The sequence below is a fragment of the Chaetura pelagica genome, unplaced genomic scaffold (assembly GCF_000747805.2).
Source record: "Chaetura pelagica isolate M959 unplaced genomic scaffold, ChaPel_1.0 scaffold249, whole genome shotgun sequence".
NCBI classification, from domain to species: Eukaryota; Metazoa; Chordata; class Aves; order Apodiformes; family Apodidae; genus Chaetura; species Chaetura pelagica.
The window spans coordinates 396,846-407,210 of record NW_009954538.1 but is presented as its reverse complement, the minus strand read 5'-3'; the positions used below and the strand labels follow the sequence as shown (position 1 = coordinate 407,210).

At 42.2% G+C, this 10,365-nt stretch overlaps 1 protein-coding gene across 1 annotated transcript in view; it reads left to right on the top strand.

Moving 5' to 3' along the window:
- The first annotated feature begins 8,847 nt into the window (after nt 1-8,847).
- KLHL22 (kelch-like family member 22) overlaps nt 8,848-10,365 on the top strand; it is a 6,764-nt gene continuing 5,246 nt past the window's right edge. Inside the window, exons 1-2 of the mRNA XM_010004791.1 lie at nt 8,848-9,124; nt 9,697-9,862. Coding sequence (XP_010003093.1) covers nt 8,898-9,124; nt 9,697-9,862 — 393 coding nt within the window. The 5' untranslated portion in view covers nt 8,848-8,897. The remainder of the gene's footprint in view (nt 9,125-9,696; nt 9,863-10,365) is intronic.

The following is a 10,365-nucleotide window of genomic DNA, read 5'->3' as shown; positions in this document are numbered from 1 at the left end:
CCCGAGGATGCCCTGGCGAGGCGGAGGCCAAGCCCCACATCCCTGCAGGGGAGGGAGGATGAGCCGGGCCGGGAGGAACGTTGGGTCTCAGGATCTGCAAAGGCATTTTGAGCAGGGGAAGGGAAAGCAAAACCAGAAACATGCCCAACCTGGTTTTCACCTCTTCCTCACAGAGCTGGTCTAGAGTCAAACTGTCTCTTTTAATAGTATGCAACTCCAAGCAGTGTTGTCCTGCAGAAAATCTGCGCATTCTGTGTTCCTGGTGGGGAACGTATAAGTGACAGGGCAGGAGGGAACCCCACACATCCTGCAGGAACAAAATTAATGTGTATTAAATATCTTGGTTTTATCAAGGGAAAGTCATGTTTGACCAACCTTATAGCTTTCTACAAGGAAGGAATTAGGTGGATGGATGATGGTAGAGTGGTAGATGTGGTTTATCTTGATTTCAGTAAAGCATTTGACACTGTCTCCCACAGCATCCTCATAGATAAATTGAGGAAGTGTGGTCTTGATGATCAGGTAATGAGATGGATCATGAACTGGTTGAAAGGAAGAAGTCGGAGAGTTATGGTCAGTGGGACAAAACCTAGATGAAGGTTGGTGACCAGTGGAGTCCCTCAGGGGTCAGTACTAGGATTGGTACTATTCAGTATTTTCATCAACGACCTGGATGAGGGAACAGTGTGACCTTGGCAAGTTTGCTGATGACACAAAGCTGGGAGGAGTGGCTGACACACCAGAAGGTTGTCCTGCCATTCAGCAAGACCTAGATAGGCTGGAGAGTTGGGCAGGGAGAAACCTGATGAAATTCAACAAGGGCAAGTGTAGAGTCTTGCATCTCGGGAAGAACAACTCTATGTACCAGTACAGGTTGGGGGCAGGAGAAAGGGACCTGGGGGTCCTGGTGGACAGGAGGATGACCATGAGCCAGCAATGTGCCCTTGTGGCCAAGAAGGTCTTGGTGAGGCCACATCTGGAATATTACGTCCAGTTCTGGGCCCCTCAGTTCAAGAAGGACAGGGAACTGCTTGAAAGAGTCCAGCACAGAGCCACAAAGATGATAAAGGCAGTGGAACATCTCCCTTATGAAGAAAAGCTGAGGGAGCTGGGACTCTAGCTTGGAGGAGACTGAGGCATTACCTCATCAATGTTTACAAATATGTTAAGGGCGAGTGTCAGGACGATGGAGCCAGGCTTTTTTCAGTGACATCCAGTGATAGGACAAGGGGCAATGGGTACAAACTGGAACACAGGAGGTTCATGTAAATATCAGAAAAAATGTCTTTACTGTGAGAGTGACAGAGCACTGGGACAGGCTGCCCAGAGAGGTTATGGAGTCTCCTTCACTGGAGACATTCAAAACCCACCTGGACAAGTTCCTGTGTGATGGCCTCTAGGTGACCCTGCCTGGCAGGGGGGTTGGACTAGATGATCTTTTGAGTTCCCTTCCAACCCCTAAGATTCTGTGATACATTATGGATAAGGTAAAATATTCCAGTTAGAAAGCTCATACTCTTTAGGTTATGCTAATGGAGGAAACAGATTTTTAAATATCTACATATTTAAATATAGATACATTTAATGGGAGTTTTGCCATATGCATATTAAATATGAAACGTTTTCTTCTCAATAGGTCTTAGAAATACCTGCAATAATTAGGCTGGGGGGGAAGAAAAACAGACACAACAGATTTTTGCTGAAAAGAATGAATGCCAAGACGTGTTTCCCAAATCACGCCTTTTGGTTTCCTCCCACCCTTGAAATATACTAGTAATGCTAGAACCTGAAAATGGCTGAGAAATTCAGCCCAGCGTGGTGTGCTTGCAAATTGTCATTAGTGACTTAAAGGAAGATGGTGTGTACAGACCTAGAAAAAGCCTCTCATCATTAGTTTTTCAAAACCCATGTTGAGATATTCTGCACTACCAGGTGTCTTCATTTCTTTTTGTGGGGACCTCGACCAAAAGGGGTTGTTTGGGTTGTTTCCCATGTTTGTAGAAGGTTCCTAAAGTGAAGTGGTATTTCAGGAATATTTGTTTTGTTTTTTTCATAATTGTGAATACACAGAGGGATAATTCTGAAAAAAAGCACTGCTGAGCAAAGCTGCTGGCTTTCCTTCACCCCTATTCCCTGCTTCTTGACAAAGCATGAAACTGGCTTAGGTCTTGTCTAGACATCATGGTGTACTCATTCGTCATCTATGTAGCAAACAGTCTTACAAGTGCCCATTACCAATAATCATATAGTTGGTGAATTAACTCCAGTATTTGCACTCCAATTAGAAGGAACAATAGTTTTTGCTTTTCAATTTACATTGTTTGTAGCATCACATCTGTTTTCTGAACTATTTTGGCAGGCACCCAGCTGTCTCCCCATTCTCATACTCCCTGACTAGTTGATCTGTTTTGTTTGTGTGCCCTCTGCCCTGCTGAAGTTCTGGCACACAGCCAGGTTCTGCCTGTCTGCATTTGCAACCCCTGAGAGTCAGTGTAACTAGCATTTTGCTCTAGTCTTGTATCTTGTCTTCTTGTCAGGCCTTCAGCTGAACCCTGGCTTAGATCCTAATTCCTATTACTCCCTTGGGGAAGATAGGAAGGTGTGGGAAGCCTTAGGACACAGATTTTAAAATTCCTCCAATGCACTAAGACTTTTAAGGGCTTAATCTATTTGGATCACAATCAGCACACCACACTGGTTGGTCTGTATTAGAAAAAGCTGTGCAGAATATGCCCTGCAAGAAAGATGACAGAGCTGAAACTGAGGGACATCAGCAAGCTTTAAGAATGGACCAAGAGGAACAAAAAAATTTAATAGCAAAACTGAAGTCATGCACCTGGGTCAGAGAGGCTCCCTATATCAGGGCAGGTTGGAAACAAGACCAGCTAGAAGTCAGCTTTGCAAGAGAAGGGCCTGGGGGTCCTGATGAGCAGCAAGGCAACTGATTCTTCTGATGGCAGCCAGCTTGATTCTGGGCTGTGTTCACAGAAGCACAGCCAGTAGGTCATGGGAAATTATAATTTCCCACTCTGTTCAGCACTCAGTAGCCCATAAAGCCTCAATGCCATGCCCAGCTTTGAGCTCCATACTGAAAGAAAAACCTGTGTGCTCAGTGGAGGACCACTGTGCAGGGCAGGAGCAGGTGCAAGGGGATTCAGTACCTGCAAGGCTAAAAGACTGGGTTCAGCACAGAGAGGAAGGCCAAGGGGAGAGCCAGCTGCCATTTTTTAAGCTATGTAATAGGTACAGGAAAATATAGAAAACTCTTCTTTGTGCTGCATAGTGCCAAGATTGACAAGTGTCACAAATTGCAGGAAAAAAAATACAGACAGGATAAAGAATAAAATTAATGTAATGGCTAAGCACTCATTTTATGATTATTGACAAGGATGGAGACTCCGCATTTCACTAGACAAGGCTCTCAGCATCCTGACCTGGCTTTGAAGTTTTCCCTTCTTTGAGCATTAGGTTGGACTAGAGACCACCCAAGTTTCTTTGCAGCCTAAATTATTCCACAGTTCTAAGAAAGCATGTGTCCCCCACTAAGCTTGAACCACCTGTCCATATGGCAGTAAGCTAAACAGATTTGGATACCTGACACCAGCAGCAAGCTCTAGTTTATTTTGGGCACGGCTGACGTACAAGAAAATATCACTCTCTGGATAAAAAAACCTCTTTGTAGAGATGACTGCCACAAAATCTTCAATACAAAAATGTCTGAGTTTCCATAGAAACTAACTTGGATAATCCTTCCTGTATCCAGCCATTTTTCTACAGTGGAGAATTAAGGCTGTCAGCACAACTGTATCAAAAAAAACCCAAACCCCACACACTAGGAAGCATCTCTGTATGACATGGATGGTGGTCGTAGCAGGGTTGTGTCTAGGTGGGTATCATACCATGCAACACCAATAGCAGAGTTCAGCACTGTAAATTACCTACACTGTTTAAAACACAGGATCAGTGCACTGCATCTCACCAGAAAATAAAGGCTGAGTATATCTAAAATGGCAGCAGGATACATCCAGAACATACTCCCTGACCCAGCTGCTTGGAAGTGCTCCCAATACAACACAAATAGATTCTTAGGGAAGCAGGACTCTTGTTCTGCTTTTTTAACCCCTTGGTTTGAAGTGACCAAAAGTACATGTCTTTCTACTCAGCACTGCCTATAGAAGTGCACATATGGTTACTGACCTCATGCCCCTCTTGACATACTGGCACCCAAAAAGCAATCTCATTAACCCATGTCCTCTTAAAGCCAAATGCTAACCAACATAACTGCTGTCTAAAATACCTTCTGCAGCCAGCTAAGAAAATCTCTAGTCTGATTTTCTCTGCAGCTTCTAAGTGGTTGGAACATGGACTTTCCTTCCCTTGTTGACAGCATCCCACAGCACAAGAGACAATAGTTTTTATCTTTGCTACTGTTAAAGGAGCAGAGTGAACAGAAAGAATTCCTCATCTCTTCCACCTTAGAGTTAGTCCTGCAATAGTCAGCTACTGAATCCCACTGTTAACAGCTGATCACCACTGAGAAATTTGCACAAGAGTAGAGAAAAAAATTAAATATAGTACTCAGATTTCTAGGAACTTGGCTCAGTCACAGTTTCTCAATAAAAGAATATGAGATCAGAGATGCCTCACAAATATCCTACAAGCAAAAAGCTGACAGTAGAGAGGCTCAGGACAGAGGGAACTTAGCTGCCTGGTTCAAAGGACTGTGCAAATACATTAGCTAGCCAGGGCCTGCCTACAGCTCCTTCATTTACAGGGACAAATATGCCAGCCTGTGAAAATGGTGTCTCTAGCCCTAAAAGTTCCTGAGTGGTCAAGAAGGAAAAACAGTAAATAGGTGTTCTGCAGCTTGCAGACTATTTCCACTCAGACCTGTACTGTTTGTACTACATTTAGGTGTGGGATTTTTTTTATAAAGGGCAAGAAAGAATAAGCAAAATACAAGTTTAAGGAGATAAGGTTAAATTCTTTTCAGCTTAAATCATACAGAGGTTATTCAGTAAAATTCCTTGTTATTTTTAAGACTGGCATACACTTATAAGGTGCAACAATTCCTAGGCCCCTTAGCAGTCATTCCCCCCACCCAGCTTGTACACCACATGCACTGTTTGAGCTACCAGATTTTTAGACAGTAACAAAGGCACAAAGCACACAGGTCACAGTTAGACCACACAGTCTGAGAAACAAAGTGCTGTGCCAACACCAGTATCCCTCCCCAGTAAATTTGTAGTCAGCATTTACAACAATACTCAGAGAAATACACAAAACTACCAGCTTACCAAGCATGCTGTGTTTAATCCAGAAAACTCAAAACACCCCACTTATCTTTCAAAAGAAGCACACAACCCAAGCCCACTAACTCTGCTTCAACAACCACGCTTAGTAACTTCCTGCCTACCCAACCCCAGCTGCTCCTTGAACAGCTATTACAAAGCTGAGCACACTCAGTAATCAGCTAAATGAATCTTGCTGGCCACCCCCCACAAGCAGTGTAATGGTCCTCTTCCCTTCTTTGTCTTAAAGGTCTTTTCTACCAGCTCCTAAGGAGTTAAGAGGCTTTCCGTGGCTTTGGCTCAAAGAAGAGGACTTAACCACCTATGTCAGTCAGACATCATAGATTAACACCACAAATGTTCACCTTTAATTTAATTTGTTGAGAACAGTTCATTAAATTCATTGCAGTGAGAATTTTTCTGAAGTAGTCCATTACCAATGGTTAAACCAATGACAATAGACATGCATATTTGCTTTATAAACCTTGAGGCCCAGTTTAGGAGAGTAGGGAGGTATCCATAGCAGGATATAGGTTCTCTGAGTAGTCACAGGGTAATTAAGAAATTTCACATATCCATGTACAGAAAGAGCTTATGAGTGCTGGCAAGGTTTAGACCACATACGCTGTATCTGCTCAGCAGTCTTCTACCCTTTTTCTACAGCAGCATTGGCATTCAACCTACACATCCAAAATTGGTTAGTAGCAAATAACTGGATGGCAAAATACTCAGGTAGCTGTGGATGTCCATGTCATAGTGGCTCTGTGCTCCAAATGCATGAGGCAGCTCTTGTGTGGGTGTATATGCATGACTGACCATCCTGAGGACAGTCCAGCTCACCAGTGACAGCCAAGATATGATCCAGGGGCAGAAATTGAGAACAAGAACTAGGGATTGCCAAAATTCAGAAAACAGAGCACAGGAAAATACCTATAGGCTCAGCTGTTGACAAGCCAAAAATCAGCTGCATTCCCACCATCTATGTTTAACCACACTGTGCTTACCACAGGTCTGCTAGAAGGGTTGGTTATAGCTAACAGTAGTGAGATAATTCAAGTCCGTATCTAGCAGAACTAGCAGTGAGATAAACTCCCTGAAGATCTTGAAGACAGCCCCATTTGTCACTGAAAGCTCTGCAGATACTAATGCTCAAAGAGGCTTTAGAATCCCTGAAATTTTATATTATATTTTCTTTTAAATTTACTCTCACAATATTGTTTTATCTTCCTGGTTCCAGTGACCACATTTGAAGACTGGATTCCTTCTGGGGCTTTACTTGCTGAAAGCTTCACCCCCTTTCTGTTCCTTTTTAAGATTATTTGGATACAAAAGGTATTCTGAATAGTAACTGTCTACAGTTATATTAACTAAAGCTAAGTTTAAATAAAGGCTTGGCATGATTATACAAGCTTCCCACTCTACCCTGCATTATCTCTTTCTCTCACTGGACACCACTTCTACAATACATTTCTTTGCTAATACTTGTTACATGAGTTCAATGGCCTGTGTAGTTTTAATGTATGTGACTGATTTCTCCTTAGCCTCTCTTCCATCAATGGCTACACTATTATGACATGTGACAAAATTGTATCACAAGTCATGCTGTTTACCTTACTCAACAAAAGTCTTTGAATTCAGAAAACAGTTAATTTCTTACACTTCTGCTTTTTAAGGCAATTATTTTATTCTCATAGAGACTTCTTCTGATACAGCTCCCTAAGTTGCTGAAAAGATGCAACCTTTTTTTTTTAGCATTAACCACTAACTCTGGAGTGTTAACCACATCAAACCACATTAAGAGACAATATAGTTTATCTGAATCTCTTCCCCATTTGGACCATATCTCACCCTACTTTGTTTTTGCTGCATTTGTTCCATTTTAGTGAAATGGGAAATTTTTGCTCAGCTCCTAGTAACATTCACTCCTTCACATACCTTTCTTACTATATTATTTCCTTTGCCTCAATCCATCACTTTTAGTATTCCCCAGGAGCAAATCAAATGATACAGTAATGTTTTGTCTGCTTCAAAAGCAGTCATCTTATTTCTAGCATTTACCTGTCATGAAGAATAATCCATTACTCATCTCTTCAGCTGATGATAGATAGTTTCCCCTGTAGAATCGACCTGAATGTGCTCCCTAGAAGGCTGCCTCATCAGAGCTCCTCTTTTCAGCTAGCTGTCTTGGTTTTGATGGGAAAAAAAAAAAAAAAAGCAGACAACCATTAATTGGCTTTTCCAGTTGTTTTTTCCACCCCATTTACCACACAATGCCACCTATCTTCTTTTTGGTTTGGACAGTGTAGAGTAACTTCCCTCAAGCAGAACAATAAACACTGTTATACTTCTTGGTATCACCCAGATAGCTCCTTCCTCACTGTCCATACACAGAATATCTTGCAGTGCTTTGAGAGATTGCCAGTGCTACATTCACTGGCACAATTAAACAATGGTTCTGTTTCTTCATTGTTTGGATTTGCTGGGTTTGTTCTGCTTTTGCTTCTCTGACTGCTGATGACCCCTTGTGAGTACCCCTCTGCTGTTAAGCTATTTCCCAGGCTGCTGGAGGACAGGCTATTACAAAACTGTCTTAGGCAGCCACATCAGCTGTTATTTCCTTTTGCTAATGCATTGGGGTTTTTTAGTGTGCTCAGACAACTGGATAGAGTCTAAGAGTTCTAAGTGCAATAACTTCTGACATTCTTCAAAGACAATGGAAAAGGTAAATTACAGGATGGTAGAAGAGGACTCATGAGATTTTGAGAGCTTAACCACAGATAAGAAACACAATTACTTCCAGCTAGATTTTTACAGGTGTTTCCCCATGTGCCATAGGGGACCTTCCTGCAGTGTCAATGGCAGCCCCAGAAAAAGGAATGGGATAGCCCTCTACAATGCCTACATTGGAGGAAATTCTCTCTCTGCAGGGAATCACAGTGAAGTGAAAAGCAGTTGTTCCTGCTAGCTTGAAGTTGTCACAATGAAAAAACTCACTTTGAAGCCTACAGTTTCATATAGTATTTTACAGAATGGCAGTTGTAAATGTGCTCAGCTAAGGAAAAGGAAGAAGCAAAGACAGGGAGAGAGGAGAGCTTTCAGATGTTAGGGTAAAATATCAAGACTGAAGGTTCAGTTTATTTTGCACCAAAGTTATCTGAGGATGCTAGACAACTTAGAGTTTGGCAAAAATTATGTCCATTTTGTTCTTTGTTAAATATTATGCATAAATGCAAAGGAAATTAGGTTCTGGTAATGGGTTGGGAAGTGGAACTCTTGCTAAGAAAAAAATAAAAATAAAAATCCCTAGACACTACATACTGTGACCCTTGGACTGAAAACACAAGTGTCAGAATAGCTGTTTGAAAAATTATGTTCTGCCAGTGTGGTGTGCTGATATACACCTGTATATTTACAGTACCTTCACTGAGAACCATTTATTCAGGGTAGAGCTGTCTTCCATTGACTGAAGATCTGGTTTGATTTATTTACTGTGACAGGCAGAGGTCAGAGGGCCATTCATGAAGCAAAAGGCACAAACCTTTGCTGATTCTGTTGTCTCATAGATTTCATTCTGCTACAGCTGGTGGTTGAGCATTTCTGCCTGGGATGGCGGAGGATCAGGAGCTGACTCAGCCACACAAAGCTCAACTGGAGCCCTCCCTTCAGCAGCGCACCAGCAACACGTACCGTAGTGCAGAGCACTCCCAGGCCCTGCTCAGTGGCTTGGTATCTCTCCGAGACAGCAGCATCCTCTTCGATGTAGTTCTGATAGTGGAAGAGAAACCTATTGAGGCCCATCGCATTCTCCTCGCTGCATCCTGTGACTATTTCAGGTACACTTCAGTACAAGCGTGTTTCTGAATGTTACTCCAACCTGTAACATCCAAGCCTTGTGCTTTAGCACACTCCTCCTTCGTGTAAAATCAGATCTGTAAGATGGAGCTGAATGTCAGAATACTAAGGGTGGCTTTATTCACCTCCCTCTTCTGTCTCTACAGAAATAAAGCACACTGAGTTTACCTCCACTAAATTCAATGCCCATGGTACTTGGAGGTATATAAAGAGGAAAGACTATTGTAACAGGTTCTTCTCCATAAATGCACTCTGGGTGGCTTTCAATATATCCTTAGTGTTGTGAGACTGCCCATTGTGCTGATAATTTCATAATACATAGAAAGTCACTGGAAATGGGTAACTCCTCTGTTACGTGCCTATAATGTGACTTGCTGTCCACTAAATCAGGCAGTCCTTGGTCAGTTTGACTAGCAATTTCTTGACCTGACTTTGTATTCATAGAGTAAACAAACAAATCCCAAGGCAATCCAGACAAGAGGAAACAACAAGGCAAACTGAAAAAAGCTTTAATGCAAATCTGCCATAGCATGTGCCATTGTCTTTTTTACAGAGGAATGTTTGCAGGAGGACTGAGAGAGATGGAACAAGAAGAAGTTCATATTCATGGCATCTCCTACAATGCAATGTGTAAAATCTTGAACTTCATTTACACTTCTGAGCTGGAACTCAGTGTGAACAGTGTACAGGAAACCTTAGCTGCAGCCTGTCAGCTTCAGGTGAGGTACTGAGGGATGTGACAAAAAAGAAGCAAGAAACAAAAGTAACAATGAAATAATCGAAAAACATGGATATCTGGTTAGATGGAGTGCTAGGGGGTGAATAAGAGCATGGGTCTGATAAGGAGAACTTATTTGGTATGCTGTACCCACTGGAACTAACTATGGAAGGGCAGGAACAATGAATGAGTTACTTGCCCATCTCATTTGTGCCAATGGTTTTATTACTTAAAAACATTTACCATTTTGTCTAGAGGACTAGTTTATACAGCACTCACTTTCACTCATCTGCTTATGAAAACTTCCCTAGAACAGAATACCTCTGGCCTATAGTAAAGGACAGGGCTTACTGCTCAGAAATTGTTGTGCTGATCAAGATCTTCTCCAGAACAAGTCCACAGGCACATAACCTTCCCTGACCATGACACTCGAAGAAATCCTACCACTGTGGGTTCTTTACTAAGTGCAGAGTTCATGTGCCTCTAAGACAAGATTTCTTTCCC